The sequence below is a fragment of the Pseudopodoces humilis genome, chromosome 14 (genome assembly GCF_049639895.1).
Source record: "Pseudopodoces humilis isolate 2021_Gansu_Grassland_sample_001 chromosome 14, ASM4963989v1, whole genome shotgun sequence".
NCBI lineage: Eukaryota > Metazoa > Chordata > Aves > Passeriformes > Paridae > Pseudopodoces > Pseudopodoces humilis.
The window spans coordinates 961463-981285 of record NC_142213.1 but is presented as its reverse complement, the minus strand read 5'-3'; the positions used below and the strand labels follow the sequence as shown (position 1 = coordinate 981285).

The window sequence follows — 19823 nt, the reverse complement described above, 5'->3', positions numbered from 1 at the left end:
CTCGGCAGCATGGCGGCGCTCGCTGACAGCAGTCCCGGCATGGCGGGCAGCGCGCGGCCGGGCCCGGAGCCGGGCCGTGTGGTGGAGGCGCTGGAGCTGCTGCTGGGGCCGCCCAGTGATGGCGACAACGCTGCCGAGCCCGGGCCGGAGCCCGCCCTGTGCCCGGAGACGCTGCGCAGGAACGCGGCGGCGCTGGAGGAGCGGCTGTCACGGGCAGCGGGCTGGGCCGCGCTGCGCGAGCCCCGGGCGGCCGTGCTGTCCGGGGCGCCCGCGCTGGCGGCCGGGGCGGCGGGCGCGGAGCGGGGCTGGGCGGCGGCCTGCGGGCTGCTGGCGCTGCTGCTGTGCCTCAAGGAGCGCCTGGCCGCGCTCGCCGCCGCCCCCGCCGCCCCCGGGGCGCCGCCGGGGCCCGGCGCCGACGCGCTGAGCGTGGGGCAGGAGCGGGCGGGGCGGGGGGCGCTGCGGGCCCCGGGGGGGCTGGGGCTGCTGCCGCCCCTGCCGCCGGGGCGCGGGCCGCGGCCGGGGCTGGGGCCGCCGCCCGGCACCCGCGGGGCCCGGCTGTTCGCCGCCGTGGCTGCGCTGGTCGAGCTGGCCCGGCTGCCCGCCCTGGGCGCCCCGCTGCTCGGCCGACACCTCCGTCTGCTCCTCCTCGGGCTCTGCGGGCTGGGACACGGCCCCGCCGCCCTCTGCCAGGTCCGTGCCACACTCGCACCCCGTGTGCCCGCTCCCCGGTGGTGGTGTGGGTGTCTAACCGAGCCCCAGCCCGCTCCTCAGGCGGTGCCTCCCGTGCCCTGCCCGCCGTGCCGCTGCGAGAGAAAGAGCCGGCGGCACGGAGCCCGGCACACCGTCGGGACCGCGGCTTTAGTGCCCGGCCAGGCTGTTCTCATCAGCCCTGGTATGTTTTGTTCCAGGGTGTTTCGGAAGCGGAGCGAGCGCGGTGCCGGGAAGCCCTGAGGGACATCCTGGACCGTGTTTACCAGCCGCAGGCGGTGCAGGAGCTGCTCGTCCTGCAGGGACAGCCCAAGCAGGTACCCGGGGCCATCCCCGGCACGGGGCCAGCAGGGCCCGTACCGCCATGGTTCCCACACTCCGAGGGTGCTGCTCTTCTGGAAATGTTCTTACACCTTTAAAAGCAGTCCCCGAGCGCTGACGAGGCTGCTGGCTGTGTGTCGTTCCAGCCCCGCTGTGCCGGAGATGAGTGTGGGTGTCAGGGTGTGTCAGGGACTAGCATCGAGCACGTGCCGCCCTGGCTTGGCACCCACATCCACCGTGCCCGGCCAAGCGCAGCTCTGCTCCTCCAGACCTCAACCTTCACACTCAGGGGATGACACAGGGTGCCTGCTGCTCTTTGGGGCCGTTCCAAAGCCTCCTGGGGAGGAGGAGATGGGGAATGTCTTAAGTGTTGTTTTAGAAGTCCCCATGGGTTAATGCCCTTAATAGAATCATAGAATCCCAGAATGACTTGGGCTGGAAGGGATCTCAAAGTTCATCTCATTCCACCCACTACCATGTGCAGGCACGCTTTCCACTATCCCATGTTGCTCCAAACCCTGTCCAATCTGGCCTTGCACACTTCCAGGGATAGAATGGCATGCTAAGCATCTGAGGGCTGTCGTCTCTCATTAATTCCCGATTTGCTTTATGCCACTGGATGAAGCACCAATTCAGAGCCTGTCTGTGTCCTGTGCTCTCTGTCGGAGCATGGGCTGTTTGCCCAGAGGTGGGGTTGGCACAGGTGTGTGCAAATACGCTCCTTACCCTGCTCCTTTGCTTCCAGAGGTCTCCGAGTGCCGGGGCAGCTCCGGCCTGGCTGCGGCGGCTCTGCGGGCACCTGCTCTCCGAGAGGCTGCTGAGGCCTGGCGGGGTGCAGGCCGTGGTTCGGGGTGTCTTAGAGGGCACAGACGGTGAGTGGGGAGCTCTGGGTCCCAGCATCACAGATTCAGAGGTGGCTTGAGACAGTTCAGCCCATGTGAAGCCCAGAAGGGGCTCACCCACCTGGCTGTAGCAGTTGTTTTCCATTATCAGAGCTCTTGCACTGCAATTTTCCCCTTTCTATCCTTAAGTTCAGGTGTCTCCTGAAAGATGCTTGGCTTAACAAGAGAAATTAGAGCTCAAAATCCAATTTTTGGCTAGGAACACCTGGCTTTAGCCAGAGCTGGCGGTGGGTCAGAGCTGACCCAGGATTTCTGCTGCTGTTGTAGGTGGTGCTGGTGCTGAAGCAGCAGCTCTGGACTGGAGGAAGTGCGATGCAGTTGGGAAGATCCTGGCTGCCTGCCCACAGCAGTGCCTGTCCCTCGAGGACTACTACAGACAGGTGTGCCCCCAGGTAAGTCCCTCGTCCCCCTCTGCTGGGGAATGCAGAGCCAGCTCCAGCTTGGAGAGTGCTGGGGCTGTTCCTTTTGCTTGAGTGTGGCCTGGCTCAAGCCAGCACAATGTGGACGTGTTTTTCTGGCAGTAGGGCATTTCCACTCTTCAGTTTTCTATGTTTTATCGAAGTGCTGGATGATGTTGTCTGATCACACGCGGTACTTGGCACTGTGCTACACAAGAGCTCTGTGTGTATCTCTTGCTTCCAGCCTTTGGCTCTGGGAGTGGTGCAGGCTCCTGGTTTGAGCCCAGAAAGGTATCCTGCGTGTGTGGGAAGGTCACTGGCTCTTCCACACATGGAATGTCATGCCAGCTGCCCAGCAAAGCAGCACATGGGTGGCTCCTTGGTTGCTGCGAGGCGCCAGGCTGCCCCCTCTGAGGGGGTGCTGATCCTTGTTTCTTTTTCCTTGCAGATTCTGGACTTGCTGCACATCCAGGACAAAGTGGCAGCGCGGCAGTTCCAGCGTGTGGCCACCACCACGCTGCTCACCATGGCCAGGGAGCAGCCACAGCTGGCAGAGAGGCACCTGCTCCAGCCCCTGCTGGCACCGCTCCGCCGCTGCTCCGAGGCCGCAGGTACCTGGACTGGGGAAGGGTCTGGTTTCTCTTCTCACTGGTTTTTGTCATTCCATCTGAATTTTCTCAGGCTGGCAGCCAGGCTGTGGAGGGTGGGAGCCCAGCTCTGTGTGCTGACCCTGTCAGTTTGTCTGGGTACACCATATCCTCATTGAGTCCAGTTACTGCAGCGTGAGAGCTGAGCAGCTTCTTGGCTCTGCCCCATGCTCCTTGGGAACCTCTCCCAGCCTGACATCCTTGTTCTGGGCTTCCAGACAGAAGCCGTGGGTTCCCCACACTGGCTAGCAGCTCTCTGGGGAATCATCCATCATGGAGTTGTGGTTTCTGTTGATTTCTCTGTGTGCTTAGGGGTTTACAACACTGCAGCACAATTAGTATGGCTAATGAGGGCTGGTCTGCTCCTGTGGGGAGGGAAGGGAGCTGTGGAAGTGCTTTTGGGTGCAGGGAATGGTGGGGCAGTTCTGCTGCTGGGGGCTCCAGGCTGTTTTGGGGGCTCATGTCTCTGCTGTTTGCTTTCAGAGCTGACACTGGAGGATTTGACACCAGGGGCTGTACTGGTGCCAGAGGCAGAGCTGGGCAGCTGTGTGGAAGATATGGTCAAGGTACCGTGTCTGCTTTGGGTGAGAGAAAGAGCTGGTTTGAGACCAGCAGCTCAGTGTGTTGGGCCACACAAACACAGTGTCTCCTGCAGTCATGCTCAGTTGCCTGGTCTTCATCTGCAGGAGTACCCCAGCCCCAACATGGGCTGTGCCAGGGTCTCACCACCCTCACAGGGAAGGATTCCTTCCCAGTATCCCGTTTAACCCACCCTCTTGCAGTTGGAGGTTATTGCTCCTTGTCCTGTCACTCCAGACCCTTGTCCAAAGTCCCTCTCCAGCCTTCTTGGAGGCCCCCTTAGACACTGTAAGGAGCTCTGAGCTTTCCTTGGAGCAGAGATCTTGGTTCTGGTATTTGGAGGATTGGTGAGGTCCATCCTTGTGCTTCCTGTGAAGGATGGGGGCTTTTTGTGGAGGTTTCTCCTGTTACACCTCCCCTCATAACTCCATTTCCTACCATTCCCACCAGTAACCCCAGTGCCACACTGCAGGCTCCAGCAGCTTCCTGCTTCACATTCCAAACCAAAGGACATCTCCAGTCCAGGAATTCAAATTTCAGAAGCTGGTGACTTGCTTCCTGGCATGCCCCGAGGCAGGCTAAGCTCTTAAATGCTGGGATTGTTGTCTATTTTCCCAGTAATGATCTGTTGTAACTGGCTGGCAGGCAGAGACCAGTCTGGAGGGCTGCTCCCTCCCAGAGCAGTGCTGGGGGGGTTGGGGTGGGCCCCTCCTTAATGGCAGAGTGCTGGGGGCCTGACAGCAGCCAGATTAGTGAGGGGTCCCCAGGTCTGGGGGGGAGGTTCTTGCCTAGAAAGTGTCATTTGATGCTTAGTGAGAAACCATCCTTGGGGCTTCGTGGGGAGGCTTTGTGTACACAAGGGTCTGGGGAGGAGGAATGGCTCCATGGGGATTAGCACAGGGAAACAGGTCTGTGTGCAGGGCAGGGCCCTATGGGGACCATTTCTCAGCCTCTTGGGAGGGTGCTGGATGTGGTGGAGGAGAGGAGCAGGGCTCTGCAATCAGCCCTGAGCCCCTACAACCCTCTCAAGAGCCTCTACAACATCCCCAGGGCCCCTGTAATACCCCCTGAGCACCAACAACATTCCCAGAGCCTCTTCAGTCCCTCCAGAGCCTGAGCAGCGCAGTGCCTCAGCTCAGCACCCGCTAGCCCAGCTGCCCTGCTAGTGACTGATCTCTGTTTGAGACTTACAGTAATTCAGTGAAGATCTGCTCATTCCAGGGGGCCTGTTGCATCCCTGGGTAGGGCAGGACCTTACTTCTAAGCAGCAGACTTCCTGCAGCCTTCCTGTAGCTTGGAGCCCTGCTGTGGTTAAGCAAATTTGTGGAGAAAGATGGTGCTGAAGGGAGCTTTTAATAGAGAACGTGGCATAATCAGGGAAGACAGCCTCCAGACTGAAGGAAGAGGCTGAGAACCCTCCACCTTCCTCCCTGGTAGCTGCCCTGTGCACAGACGTGTTCCTGAACTCCCCTCTGCCCCACACAGGTGACTGACTCCCCTCCCTGTGCCCTTCTCTCCGTAGGTGTATGTGGTTGGGAATGACAGCTCGAGCCTGCTGCTGGGATCCTTACAGTCAGTCCTGGGAGTGGTTTTTTCCCTCTATTCCTTCGCCAAGCAGAATGTGTCATACTTACGGTAAGGGAGGATCTGTACTCAGCTTCTGCTGGGGTTTCATCTGCTGGGCTCTGCCCACCTCCAACAGCCACGCTCGGGGCACAGGCAGGAGCAGAGATCCATCTTCTCATCCCAAAGCACTCTCATTCCAAGCAGGCAGTAACCACAAGCAGGGCACACGACCTCACTGGCAGCCTGTGCCTGAGGAAGCCATTCTCACATTAGCTTTTGTCTTCCCTGAAGCCAGAATGTTCTGTGTAGAGGTGAGCGTGCCCTGGGGAGCACAGGGTGGCTCTGCCTAGAGCAGGGGTTGTGGTTGTCCATGGATGGAGGTAGTGATGCTGGAAACTGGATGGAGGGATCTACACTGTCTCCTGGAAGTACAGGATCATTCTCCAATCTGGTACAATCAGGACCTGCCTCCTGGCAGCTGATCCCCCATTCCGTGCCCAGCTCCCCATGACTGGTGTACAGTGGGAATCACCACGTGTGCCATTTGTGGCGGGGACAGGGGTGACCAGGTGCTGGCTGTCCTCTCTCCTTGCTCCCCCCCAGGCTTTCCCTGGAGTCAGGCCTGGTAAAAACATTCCTGGTGGTGTTGCACAGTGCTCTGGGGATCCTGGCGTGCGGAGGCTCTCCCTAAAAGGTGTGTGTAGACTCGGCCTCTGCTGTTGCTAAAGGCCTCATGAATCACTCCAAAGAGCAGTGAGTGCAGTGACAAGTTGGTGGAACGTGCCAAGTTCACGCTGCTGCTGGGCCAGCAGTCACTGCTTCCTTTGCTAAGGAATTTGGCAGGGATGACTGAACGCACTGCTGCCTGGGAGTGTTCGGGTTTCCAGACCCCTGGCAGCGTGGCTGCTTCACCTCATTAACCTGCTTCTCTCCTTGGCAGGGCTCCCCATGCCACCTCAGTGCTCCCATCTCCTTCCTCCTCTCCCTTGGCACTGCCAGCAGCCCTTGTCACCTCGGCGTGAGGCACAGGCAGGGCGTGCCAGGGGTGTTCACAGTGCTTCCTTGCCAGCCTGGAGTGTGGAGGAACCCAAATCCTTCCATCTGGGAGTGCCAGAAGGGCAGGATGTGCTGCTGATCCCCTTAGAAAAAGGCACAAATGCTTTCAGCTGCCAGAGCCAGGAGCTGGAGCATCCCAAGGAGAGCCCATGGCTGCTCCAGAGCGTCATGTCACTCCTCCCAAAAGGCATTCAGGGAAGGTGCAGTGGGCAGAGCAATGTCACCACTGGCTCCTTTCTCATTGCCAGCTCCCCATGCCAGGACATCCTGCTGTGGTTCCTGGAGAAGGCGGAGCGGGAGCAGTCCCTGGCTGTACTGGAAGGCCTGGCCAGGCTGAGCAGCCACGTGCCCACCCTTCACCCACAGTGCCAGCTCCGAGTGGGCAGCGAGGGCGGTGCTGCCATCGTCGTGGAGGAAACCATCAGGTGAGTGCTGTGGGACAGTCACTCGCCACCCAGGGCTTTCCAGGGAAGCCTGGCAGAGGGCCTGGGCAAGCAGGGGGCTGCCAGTGCCATCCCAGAGGGTCTCATCCCCTTGAGCTCAGGCAGGTGATGCTTCCACACTTCCCACAGAGCCAACAGAGCCCCCAGGTTCCCTGGACATGGTGCAGAGCTCTGACTTCCAGCCCCAAAAAGCGTCATGCTCCACCTGAGCATTGGTGTGCACTCCCTGCCTGCTTTTCCTGAGCCCTGCCTGCAGAGTTTCTGGGAATGGGATGTGTGTTTCCAATCTCAACACCCCCCAGATTCAGCTTCCAGCCTCCAGCCCAAGCCTGTCACACTCTGGTGACACAGTGAGTGTGTCCCTCAGGCACAGGTGGCACAGTCACAGCACAGACTGTGGCAGTGCCAGCGTCACGAAGCAGCCCCGGAGCTCCTCTGGTGTGGGCAGATGGTCTCTAGGCAGAGGCAGAGCTGGCCGTGCTGGGCATTAAGTGCAGCCTTTAGTCTCCAGCCACGCAGGCTGGGATGTCTGGCAGCAGGAGGCTGGGTTTAAAGAGAGGGGCTGTGAGCTGGCAGGAGGGCCCAGGGCAGCACTGTGGGGCAGGCAGAGGCACAGCTGTGCCCAGGGGTGTGCTGGGCGCTGGGGGCACCTGCAGCAAAATCCCCACAAATACATTTGGTTTGGCTTCTTTTCAAGCTATTCCTGATCTGAGTTAGAATTTTTTGGGTTGGAAATTACCTTAAAGATCATCTTGTTCCACCCCCTGCCATGGGCAGGGACACCTTCCACTGTCGCAGGTTGCTCCAAGTCCCATCCCCTGGCCTGGGGCATTCCTAAGGATGGGGCAGCCATGGCTTCTCTGGGCAATCTCTGCCAGGGTGTCCCTCTCCAGCCTTTTTATAAACTCTCTTTAGGTGCTGGAAGGCCAGAATTAGAAGCAGCTCTGCCTTGCTTAAACTGGGACTACTTCAAACTTGTTCCATGCTGGCCCTGGCTCTGCCCATGCCCCTGCTGCCACAGCTCTGACCGCTGCCTAACTTAGCCAGCACTAATCCTGTTATTTATGGGCTGGATGAAATGTATGTTTTGGGCTCATGGTTTCTGTTAATGAGTGCAGATTAGTTAATAAGCAGAGCCCAAATGACCTGGGCAATGTTTGGCTCAGCTGCCTCCAGGCTCTGCTGGGAAGTGCTGGGAAGGAAGGCTTCCAGAGAAATGCAGACTGGGATTTCACCATGCCCTGGAGTCTGGGGGTCAGGGGGTTCTGGGTGTGTTCGTGTGGGTGATACAGTGACCTGTTCCAGCGATGAAGATGAGGCCCTGTACCAGAAGATTTCCTTGGAGCAGTGCCATGTGGAGAGCTTGGTGGAGCTCCTTTCCCACTGCCAGAAGAGTGGTCTGGCAGGAGACTTCTTCATCCACTGCCTGAAGGTGAGGGCAGCCAGTCCCTGGTTGGGGCACACCTGCAGGAAGGGGTTCCCTGGACAAGCAGAAGGCAAGAGGGATCATCCCCCTGTCCTGGGGTATGGCTTGTGCTGGAGCAGCCCTGTGTGCTGGGTGGGAAGCCAAGGAGTGGGAGCAGCCCTGTCTCTGAAGGGGTTAATCCTCATCCTTCCCCCGGGCTGTTTTAACAACAGGAGCGTGTCTGAAGCGTGTTGGAGGCTGGGAATAATCCCTGTTGCTTCCTTGGCTGTCGAAGAGGGGCCCCATACCTGCTTCCTTTGATCTCTCGTGGAGCCCCCACAGTTCCCTCCAGGCCTGGGTTGGATTGGGATTTTGTGCCCCAGCCCATAGTCACAGGAGGGGGATAGGGATGGGACACCCAGGAGCTGTGGACAGCTCTCAGAAACCTTCACCTACCAGCTGGAAGGAGGTGGTGGTGTGAGGACCTGGCATTGCTGGCACTGGTTCCTGACGTTTAACCGCTGCCTCTCCGTGTCCTGCGCTCCCTTCCCGGCAGGAGCTGACTCAGGTGGCTGTGGAGGATGAGGTGGCTCCAAACCCAGCTGTGGAGCCTGGAGGGAGTTTGCTGGAGCTGGAGCAGGACCAGGCCAGGCAGGGGAGGAAGCTGCTGGTCCTGCAGCTCGTGGCCGCGCTGTGCGAGGGCGTCTCCGACACGGTGTTCACTGACATTGTGCAGGTTGGTCACGGCAAAGCCCGGGGGATCGGCTGAATGCTTCCAGGAGCAAAGGGATTGCTCAGCCTGGGGAAGAGAAGGGTCCAGAGTGACCTTTAGAGAGACTCCCAGTGCCTAGAGGAGCTCCAAGGGAGCTGGAGAGGGACTTTGTACAAGGGCCTGGAGTGACAGAACAAAGGGGAATGGCTTCCCCCTGACAGAAGGCAGGGTTAGAAGGAATGTAGTGAAGAAATTCCTCCCTGTTAGGATGGTGAGGCCCTGGCACAGGTTGCCCAGAGAAGCTGTGGCTGTGCCATCCCTGGAAGTGCCCAAGGCCAGGTTGGATGGCAGCAACCTGGTTGGCATAACTGTGCTCCTACATTCATGAATGGGCAGTGCCAAATTTATTAAATATTGTAATTTCAAAGGCCACTGGGGCCTCTTGACCTTGGTTCCAAAAAGGATTTTTAAAGTCTTTCCCCCTGAGCCTGCCTTGGATGGTGTTGGGAAGGCAGCTGGACACTGAGGCCGGCATGGCGTTCCCTTGTGGATCCCCTGGCAGATCTGGTGTCTTTTAACTTCCTCATCCTGTTTTTTGTTTTTCCCCAGTGCCCCAGCCATGCCAGCTCCCCGTGCTGCCGTGGGCAGGGGCAGTCACGGCTCAGGCAGGTTTCCTCACGTTTCCTCTGGGACAAAGGAGCCTTTGTGTGCTCAGCAGCAGAGGGGACACAGCCAGCGGCGCTTTGTCCCCACCTGCCTCCCCATCACTCCCACCCGCCGGGGCCGGAGAGTCGGGGTGGGAAATGGGGAAGGGTTTTGCCAGGTTTCAGGGTCCAGCTGGGAGTCTGGGATAAAACCCCACCACCAAAGAAATCCAGACAAAAAATCCATTATCCTCCTGCCTGGGGTTATGTTTCAGGGAGGCCCCGGGCTGGGACAGGGACAGGCTTTGAGCAGGTTCTGCAGTGTGGGGTTCCCTGGGGTGTTTGGGGGAACCTAATGAGGTGGGAGCAAGTGAGATCCATCCTTCCAAAGCTGGAGCCCAGGAGCAGCAGCCACTGTGCCCCCCCCCAACTGCACAATTATTTTATTTACATGTTCTTCTCCATAACCAAGGTCAACTTGATTCCCTCACTGCACCAAGGATTCTTTCCTCCTGCCACAGACACAACTGTGTCTCAGTGTTTTATTTTTCATTTTTTTCCCTCCCACTTTAAAATGTTTTTTTTTCTAGATTATTTTTTTAAGTTTTAATTTTTCTCAGTTGCAATCTACTGTTATTTATTCACAATTTTCCTTTTTTTTATATTACATATAACTTCAGCCCCTCCAGCTTGTGTGTTACTGTGTTGTGAGAGCAAATATTCCAGTTTTTTTTTTACTTACTTGCTGTTTAATGGAGTTTCTTCTCTGGAATAATTATCCCAGCAGGTACCTGAGCCTTTCATGCAGCCTTTTCCAAAGCCTTTTTCCACAGCTTCCCTTCTTGCTTAAGGGATGTGCTTAAGGAATCTGGCAGGAGAGGAGGAAACGCTGCCTGTACCCAGTGCCCTGGGGCTGGAAGTTTGGAATTTGGTGCAATAGGGGTTTGTTTTCTGGAACAAGAACACAACAGTTCCTCCTCTTTTGCAACACACCTGTTAGGTAGGAATGACCCTGATCCAAACCCTTCCCAGGCTTGTCTGGGAGAAGATAAGGCATGGAGGACATCTACTCCCTAATTTCAGGATCTGTTAGGAGGGCAGGAAGCCCGTGGGATCAAAGGTGTTGGTGCCAAGTGTGGAGAAGGCCAGTGCCAACCAGGCAGCGTCATTACATGTGGAATAAAAATATTGTGGGAATAATCACAAAGTGAGAACACAGGAGATGGCCCAGCTGGAGTGTCAGCTGTGCAGGACAAGGGGGAGGCTGGCCTGGAGAATTGTGGACAGGGGCTGGAGCTCCTTGGCTCTGGAATTTCCAAACCTTTACCTAGGGCAATTCCATACAGACCCACCCTGAGCTCCTCTTTTATCCCAGTTGCCTTGCCAGCTTCCATCTCATGGTGGAGCCAGGCAGGAGGCAGAGATGGAGCTGGGATCCCTCTGTTCCTCCAGCCCCATCGGGGTCTGGAGACCCCACCAGTTCAACCATCACCTTGTCCCAGTTGCAGACATGACTTGGCTGAGCCCACACTGGGATTGGGGTAGCAACAACAGGAGGAAGATGGGAAGGGTTTCACAGAATATTCTGAATTAGAGGGGACCCACAGGGATCACTGAGTCCAGCTCAGCCCCAGCAGTCCCACCCTGTGCATCCCTGAGAGCGTTGTCCAGACACTCCTTGAATTCGGATGGAATTGTGCTGGAGAGCTGTGTGGGATGGGCAGACTGAGCTGGGTGCAGCAGGAGCTGCAGGGGAGGTGCTTTGGGGTGTCAGTGCTCCTGACGGCTGTTCCCTTGGCAGGTGCAGGAGTTCGTGGCGGCCGTGCTGCACCGCGCCTGTGTCCGGCCCGCGCAGGGCCCCGGCGCGGCGCCCGAGGCGCAGACCCTCGCCATGGCCATGGGGCTGGTGGCCGCCGTGCTCGGCGGGGCTGTCCAGGTGAGGGGTGAGGGTGGGGCCTGTGTGGCACTGCCATGCCCAGCCGAGGGTGCTGTGGCACAGCTGGGTGCCCTGGCTCGGGGTCCCTGCCCTGTCACAGCCTGTAAATAGATTTATAGAGATATAGATAAAATTTTTTGCCCCGGGGCAGTGCCAGGGTTCTGACGAAGGATTCAATCTGAGCAGGGCACCCCCAAGAGCCTAATTAACTCATTTATAATCTCTCCTAAAAAGGCACTGACAGAGCAGGGTAGTCATGTACAGCATCTTTAAATACCAGCACTGCACCCTCTGCATCCCCACACGGTCTCAGACTCGGCTGCAGAGCATTGTGAACTTCCCAAGTGGGCTGTACCCTTGAAAATCCCCTTATATTTTTATATTTACATTTTATACATATTTATATTGTTATTTATACCTCTCAGTTACCTTGTAATACCTATATATATGTATGAGCTCCGTGTCACTCAGTGGAGGTGCCATGGGGAGCAATGGCACATCCATTAACGTGCTGCCATCGCTGAGCTGCTGGGGTTGCTTCATCCCTGGATTTGCCCTAAGGAAAATCCAGCTGTTAACAGAAGATCATTAATTATCTCTTATTGCTAAAATTCTAACACTGGGAGAAGAACTGTGGTTGAAGAGAAGTTAAAGCCAGAGTTTTGCTGCAATGGGCCCCTCCCAGGCAAGCTCCTTCTGCCACTTTTGCCTTAATGGGAGTGACATAATTTGGAAAATGGAATGTGAAAGGTTTTGGAAGCAGCTGCAGAGCTGTTTGGGTTTCAGCAGGCAAGGGGTTTTATGCAATCGTCCAAAATCTCTGCTAAAGCACCCTTTTTCAGGCCTCACATCCCAGATTTTAGCAGTTAAATCCAGATTAGGGCAGGAGCTTCTCCAGCTCAGGACAGGTCATGGCTGCTGCGCTGGGAGTCCTTCCAGGCAGGACTGATGGCACAGTGCTGGTGGGAGGGATGTCCCCGGCTTGGCCCCCAGACCCAGACACTCTTGTTCTTCAGGTTCATGCACTTCCCATCTTTTCCCGTGGCTGCTGCCAGGGCTGGGATTGGCACTGGGCTGAGAGGAGCTCGTGGTGCCCAGAGCCTGGCTCACGAGCTGGGGATGGGGCTCTGGAGCTCCTCACCCCATGCCCACCCTCCTGTGAGCACCCCAGGGAGTGAGCCCTCGTTACACTGCTGCCAGCGCTGCTCTTCTCCCTCCACAGCTCCAATCCAGCGATTTCGTGGTGCTGAAGCGGCTGGTGCCGCTGCTGGAGGAGCTGTCCCGCACCTACCCCGAGCCCCTCACCCAGGAGCTGGCCTCAGACCTGCGCATCGCCATCTGCACCCACGGCGCCTGTTCCCCCGGCACTGTGGGCGCCGCTGCCGACGGCGTGCTGGGCAGGAAGCCTGGCATGGGAGCACAGAGCCCTGCTGGTGTTCCTGGCAGAGCCCCCAGCCCCACATGGCTGCAGCATGGACACGGCGGCCCCGGGGCTCACAGGGACAGCAGCGAAGAGCAGAGCACGTGCCGTGAGCCCAGCGCCTCTGCAGCCCCCTGTGCCCACAGCCTGGCCCCAGCTGGGCTCCAGGAGCTGCTGGTGTCAGCCTACGACCCCCAGCCCCCCAGCCGGGCAGCTGCCCTGCGCAGCCTCGCCAGCCTGGTCACCCAGCGGGATCCAGAGGCACTTGGGCTGCAGGAGAAGCTGCTGCAGGTACCAGGCTCCTGCTGCGGTCCCTGTCCCTTGCCTTGGTCCCTGTCCCCTGCTGAATGTGCCATCGGGCTGCAGATGGTCACAATTATTGGAGCCCTTTGGCCTTGCTGGCCCAGCCCAGGGTCACTGCTGATAGCACTTTCCTTCCTTCCAGGTGTTTCTGGAGAATGTGCAGCACGAGGACGCCTTTGTCTACCTCTCTGCCATCCAAGGTGAGCAGTGCCTTTCGGGGTGAGTGCCAGCACTTTGTCAGGGAAGGTTTTGTGCTGTGGGGGCTCGGGGCCCTGGGGTGGAAGAGCAGGAGAGCCATGGCCAGGCTGAGGGCTCGGCATCATCGCCTGCCGTCCCAAATTACGGTTTTGCGCTGTTCCATCAAGCCTGGGGCCATATGTGAGCTCCATGCTGAATTCCTGAAGCTGGAGACTTCATCTCCCAGTTCTTACTCCCTGGAGCTGGTCAGCATCCCTGTGCCAGGTCTGTGCCACAGGGGCTGCAGTTCCAGTACAGCCTGGGCACAGCCCCAGCACCCCGGCCTGGCACCCACAGCTGAGGCTGGCAGAGCAGCAGGACCAGGGGCACCCACTGGTGCTCCCTCAGGGCTCTGCCAAGGTACTGAGCACTCACACCCCTTCCCAGGAAACCCACAGGTCAGTGCTTGCTCCGACACGCTCAGCACAGCCCCACAGCCTGTGGGATCTGCAGGCAGGTGCTTCCGCAGTGGGTGACAATGGATGGTCACGGTCCCCTGGCTTCCGTGGAAGGGAAGTGCCATTCCCTTGGCCCACAGCGATGCTGGCACCGCTGCCCTTGGGTTGGTAACCTTTGGCAGCAGCTGGGAAAGGAGTTTATGCTGTTCTTCCCACTGCCTGTACGGTCTTGAGAGGGACGGGTCCGTCCTTGCCCGCGGCCGGCGCGCAGGGGCCGTAACGTCCCGGTGATTAACGCGCCGGTGCAGCTGCCGCGGCGTGATTAACCCTGGTGCGGTTCCTTCCACTGACTCACCCAGCCCATGGCAGCGCCACCTGTGCCATGCCGAGCTGTGCCACCCGTGGGGCTGGGGGCCGTGCCAGACGGGTCCCCGTGTCCCACTTGCTCCCTGCCCAGCGGCAGGGCTGGGGCTGAGCCAGTGGTTGTGGCACCGCTGGGCTTCATGGAGCCGGACTCCAGTGATGTATTCCTGGACATCACACCTGCAATCCTGGGGTCAGTTTTGGGCCCCTCATGACAAGACGGTCATTGAGGGGCTGGAGTGCGTTCAGGGGAGGGCATTGGAGCAGGAGAAGAGTCTGATCCCTGCTTCTGGGATCTGATCTCTCATCGAGCCCAGGGAGATGCAGCAGGCATGCGGCACGCACTGGCTCCTGCTCCCAGTCCGGGCCAGGCAAATCCAGCGGGGACAGAGACACGCTGGCACCATGTGCTGATGGCCAAGAGCTGGGAGCAGTCACCAGACCCTTTGTCCAAGCACTGGCTGCAGTGCCCAGCTACCCCCCAGTGCAACAAGTCCCCACTGGGTCAAAGGACATCACTCAGCAGCGAGTGGACACCTGCTGCCAACTGCTAAATTACTGATTTTCCAGTTTTTCTCCCCTCCAGGCATTGCCCTGCTTTCCAGCGATTATCCAGAGCGGATTCTGCCTGTCCTGCTGGCACAGTATGAGCGCCCAGCACAGGGCACAGAGGACACTGTGGCTGCTGTCACCAGGATGAAGCTGGGCGAGGTGCTGATGCGTGTCACCCGGGCACTGGGTGAGTCCATGGGCATGGCACTGCCTGCTGCCAGCAGCCACAGCACTGCTCAGCCTCACCGTTACCGGGGGAAAGCCCACAGGGGATTTCTGTTGTCAGAAGGTGGGAAAGGTCCAAAAACCAAGAGAAGCTGGTGGGTGTTTGCCAGCAGCAGGAGCAGGATGACGGGTCCTGCCAGCAGCCCACCATGCCCTCGGTCAGCAGCACCGGGCTTGGAGACTGCCGGGAAGCGCCCGGACACGCCAGGCTGAGAGGTAGAAGCTGGATGAGGCCTTTCTGGCATCTGCTGTTGGGACACGTCCTAAAATGCCTTGTCTGACTCTGTGGAGAGGGCCTGGCCAGCGGGAGCACAGAGCTGGAGCTGTACGTGGCCAGGGAGGTGGCAACCGGTGTCAGCGGTGCTGGGGCAGCCAGGCAGAGGTCCCTGGTCACCGGGTGGGTGCTGTGTGACTTGGCTGGGGACGCCCCTGACGAGCCTGGACCCCCTGACCGCCAGGACTGTGACTCTCCTGTGGCCTGTGTCACCTTCCCTGGCACTGGTGGCACCCCTGGGCTCTGCCAGCTGTGGCATCAGTGCCAGGCTGTGCCACCATCCGTCCTCGCTGCTGGGATGGGGACAGGGCATCCCACTGTGTCCTGTGGGGCTCCTGCGATCAGCTCAGAGCCCCTCAGTCCCAGAGCTCCCTGGGTGATGTCCGTGTGTCTGGCCAGGTGCAGGTTTCCCTTGGCAGCTGCCCTGGGGCTGGTGGCACGTTCCCCACCGCGCTCTCCCCGCTCGCTGTGGTGCCGCTGCCGCGGGCGGCTGCTCCGGCGCGTCCCGGCTCGCCGGCGTATTTATAGAACAAATTGCACCAAGTTGTTTCTGTTGCAAAGCTTCAGCATCTGAGAGCAAGGATTTACCCAGCACTTCCAGGACCGCTCCACAGCTCTCCTGAGCTCTCTCTGAGCTCTCCTTCTCTGCCAAGAAGCTAACATGCCTCTCTCCTGCCCTGTGGCCATCCCTGTTTTCTGTCCCACGGGAGTGGCTTTCCCTGTCTAGGAGAGGAAACGAAGTGTTGCATGTCCCTTCTGTAGCCATCTGGCACAGAGGCTGGTGTGCTGCTGCCTTAGGAGGGGATCTCACTGGGATCACCCTGCACTGCTCATGCTGCTGTAATTCCAAGTCCTGGTTGCAGGCACAGAGCATGATACGTTCCCAGCAAGTCCTTGGCATCACAGCACTGCCCTGTGCTTCCCCAGCCTGTGCCAGTCCCCAGCGCTGAGCCCCCATGTGCAGGGTGATGGGGAGCTTCCATTGCCACAAGGATCGTTCCCTGGGGCATCCCAAGGCATCCATCCCACTGCCTCCATCTGCTGCAGGACACCATTGTCCGAGAGCTTCCAGAGCTTGAGAGAGCTTGGAAAACAGAACCCACAGGCCAGCTGGCCTTCTGGAGCTTTCTTTCCACCCCTCAAGGCCCTGCCCAGTAGGAGGTGTGTCCACACCATGGGGCACACAGCTGCTCAGCTCCTGTGGGATGACCACACTCCTGAGAAGGCTGTGGATGCTGAGCTCTCATTGTCCACGTCTCACACATCCACAGCACCTCTGTGTGCTAATTGGGGCAGGGATTGGGTCTGGATGATGGGGCAATTTTAGATTCACACTTGGTGTGTTTGCTGGGCCGTGAGAGACCCCATGGGAAGACTGGAATGTGCCAAAGAGCCCCAGGGTCTGTGCCATGGGGTGTGCGCTGAGGGGCACAAGCCACACTCCAGATGTTGCATCCAGCTGTTTAGTGGTGTTGCAAGGCAGATGCCCAACCCATCTGTTCCCAAAGGAGCCAGGGCTTTGGCAGGAAGGGTGGTGAAGGACAGCTCTGCTCTCCCTTGCAGGGGACATGGTGTTCCAGCACCGGGAGCCGCTGATCCGGGCTTTCCTGCGGGGTGCCCGGGATCCCGACAGTGCCCTGCGGGCCAGCAGCCTCTCCAACCTGGGGGAGCTCTGCCAGCACCTCGGCTTCCAGCTGGGATCCATCATCCAGGAGGTACCGGCTCCATCCTTTCCCTGACCCTGCCTGGGGAGAATGGGATCTCTCCTTACAGCGTTAGAGCACACGGTTGGGCTGCTGAGGACATGGAAACGGGACATTTCCATAAAGGATGGGAGTGATAATTGCTGATATTGTGGAGGGTAAAAGTCATGGGGCCTGAAGGAAACACTAGGGAGATTCTAGCCCTGATTTTTAGGTGTCTGCTCCACCCATGGCAGCCACTTCGAGAGGAGACCTGGGGGCACAAGTGGTGCCTGCCAGAGACACCTCCCGCTTAATGACACCTTGTTACCCTCCCGTTATCTTAATTATCATTATCAGTATCATCAGTATCACAAGCTGGCCCTCACCCACCCCGGCTGCAGGCTGTGGGTGAGGTACAGCTGGGAGAGCTGCTGGGAGATCCCAGTGGGGTGAGCCCGACTCCCAGGGCCCAGCAGCCCTGGAACTGATGGGTCTGTGACCCGCAGGAGCCAGAGTTTTACCCTCCCCATGGTGCTTCTGGAGTGAGACATCATGGATTTGGCATTCGGGCTGCTCCCCTCGATTCCCGCTCGGCACCGGTGGATCCTGGCAGTTGATGTGATGCCAGTGAGCCACTCGCTGCTATTTTGGGAAGGTGTGAGCTCTGCTAATTCTCCCGGCTGTCACTGCCGGGATTTAATTAGATTCCTTTGGCTCTGCCTGATTTTCATCCAGACTGTTATACAGCTTCCTGAGGCATCCATGTGCCACCTGGCCCTGGTAGGAGCTGCTTGGAGCCTGCACCCCACAGGGCATGGGAGTCCCATCCTCATTCTTGGGACATTGCCAGCCCCTCAGTGGCTGCTCTGATGGGATTCCCTGCACATCTGAGTCCTCACTGCCCTGTGCCCACAGGTCACCTGCTGTGTGACAGCCATAGCCCGGACAGACCCCGAGGCCGAGGTGCGAAGAGCCGCCGTACATGTGGTGGTGCTGCTGCTGCGGGGGCTGAGTGAGAAGGTCACTGAGGTGGGTCACCCTGCTCGTCCCTGGGGCAGGGACAGCCCCCAAGAGGCTCCTGGGCATCCCTTGGGGAGGGCCCTTGCTCTATAGGGGCTGCAGGGCTCATTCCCAAGCTGCTTCCAGGGAAAATCCCAAGGGATTTAGATGCCCAGTTTGGGCATTCCCCACTAAAGGGTTCCCTCAACAGATCCTGGGGAAGGGGGGCTTTGTGGAGGTGTCCCTCTGAGCTGCTGTGCTGTACCATGGGCAGTGCCATGCCATGCTGGGGTCAGTGCCAGCTCTTGGGAGCTGTGGGAGTTGTTCGTCTCTGATTTGACTTGGAAATGCCCAGTTTTTCCACCACTGTGGCCTCCCTCCGCAATTCCCAGTAACGAGCGTGTTGGGACTCGGCTCCCGTGGAGGAAACAGCCAGTTCCCCACGGGAATCCCCGCAGCCAGGATCCCGGCATGCCCCGGTGCCCCCGTGCTGAAGGATCACCACAACGCGCTGCCGGCGTGTGGGGAAACTGAGTCACGGGGGGCCGCGGCGCTCGGTGCCACTCCTGCCGGGGCTCGCCGTGGGGCGGTGCTGACGCTGCCCCTGCCCGCCGTGCCCAGGTGCTGCAGGACGTGCTGCGGGACCTGTACCACCTGCTGAAGCACGTGGTGACGGCCGAGCGCGACGCCGCCGCGGTGCTGCACGCGCAGCTGGCGCTGGAGGAGCTGGACACCGCCGTCAGGAGGGCCCTGTTCCCCCCACAGACGCTGGAAAAGAAGATCGTGGTTCTGCCATAGTGGGGCTGGGCCCCTGGAAATGAACTGTTCCTGCTCTGGGCTCAGGGCCAGTGGCTCCCCGAGGGAAGGGCTTGCTGTGCCCTCCAGGATCCTGCTGGCGGTGTCGATGGGGAGGGAACCTCGCTGGCACGAGGTGTGGGATTAAACAGAGACATGCTCAGCCCTGTGTCTGTGATGTCTGTGGGGCCACACAAAGCTCTTGGGTGCCATCAAAGCCATGTCCCAGCTCCTGTGTCCTGTGGAAGGGTGGGCATCAACCCTAGGGTTGGGGTTGGGCAAGCAGCTGGCAGGGCCTGGCTTCAGGCTCCCTTTGGCTAGGCAGCACCAAATGTGTGGCTGTCCCCGAGGGGCGTCAGGAGGGAGGGGGTCTCTGCTGTCTGCACCCCCGGAGTGCAATTCCATGGCCCCTCCTTGACACTGTACTCACACCACAAGGATGCTGAAGGGTCTGGGGGCTCCCTCACCCCAGGGTCTGAGGATGGGTCCCTCTGGTGTGGCACCAAGAGCCTCTCCATGCTGAGGAAGGCCTAAGAGGCTTTACAGGGTACCTGGCTGGGACCACCACTCACCACCATGTGCTCACAGATACTCCAAGATCAGAGTCCCCATGAGTGCTGCAGCACCATGGGCCCCATTCCTGCACCCAGAGCTGCTGCACACCCACAGTGTGGGGGGAGCAGAGATCCTCAGGGACCCAGCTCGGTGGCTCCCTCACTGCCCTGGCACCAGGCAGCCTGGCCCCAATGTGAACAGCCCCAGGGGCCCATTTCCCAGCTGCCCTGTGTCCTGACAGATGCAGGGGCCCGGCACCCCCCTTCTCTGCAAGGTGGGGAGTCCTGTCTGTGCCTCCACCCGGTACCATGGCTTGCTGTGAGTGCACAAGCAGCCGGAGCCCATTCTCCTCACCCGAGAGTGCGTGGCCAAGCACTCCTCATCACTCCTGGCACTGCTGTCGGACCCCAGGCACGCGCTGGCATGCTGCCGACAGCTGTGCCTGTCCAGGGCCTGCTGTGAACGGTAGAGGAGGAATTTGGAATGAAAAGCCTCTTGATTTGATGCACTGGCTGGGCACTGCCCAGGCATCCTGCCTCCAGGAGCAGGAACGTGTCCTGCCGCTGGGAGCAAGGCAGCAGCTGTGCCAGAGGTGGAGAGAGTTTGGTTTCCACCTGGAGCAAAAAGTGAGGGATCCCTGATGAGGGCACAGGGAGGGCTGCAGACACCCTGTCCCCTGTCCCAGCACCGTGGTGGTGGC

The 19823-nt window shown here is 59.2% G+C and overlaps 1 protein-coding gene across 1 annotated transcript; it reads left to right on the top strand.

Annotated features, from left to right (window-relative positions):
• The first annotated feature begins 9 nt into the window (after positions 1 to 9).
• On the top strand, positions 10 to 18731 carry TANGO6 (transport and golgi organization 6 homolog). Its single transcript, XM_088062419.1, has 17 exons — positions 10 to 690; positions 909 to 1025; positions 1775 to 1901; positions 2199 to 2323; positions 2778 to 2940; positions 3460 to 3542; positions 5078 to 5190; positions 6426 to 6602; positions 7926 to 8052; positions 8582 to 8761; positions 11183 to 11317; positions 12540 to 13028; positions 13183 to 13240; positions 14625 to 14777; positions 16653 to 16804; positions 17690 to 17803; positions 18395 to 18731. Exons 1-17 carry the CDS (start codon positions 10 to 12, stop codon positions 18569 to 18571), a joined length of 3171 nt encoding a protein of 1056 aa, XP_087918545.1. The 3' UTR covers positions 18572 to 18731.
• The last annotated feature ends 1092 nt before the right edge of the window (positions 18732 to 19823 follow it).

Excerpts from the sequence above, each read along its gene's own strand:
- TANGO6 (XM_088062419.1), top strand. The coding sequence starts at position 10 with ATGGCGGCGCTCGCTGACAGCAGTCCCGGCATGGCGGGCAGCGCGCGG. Across the intron at positions 691-908 it reads GCCCCGCCGCCCTCTGCCAG|GGTGTTTCGGAAGCGGAGCG; the intron begins GTCCGTGCCACA and ends GTTTTGTTCCAG. Across the intron at positions 1,026-1,774 it reads TGCAGGGACAGCCCAAGCAG|AGGTCTCCGAGTGCCGGGGC; the intron begins GTACCCGGGGCC and ends CTTTGCTTCCAG.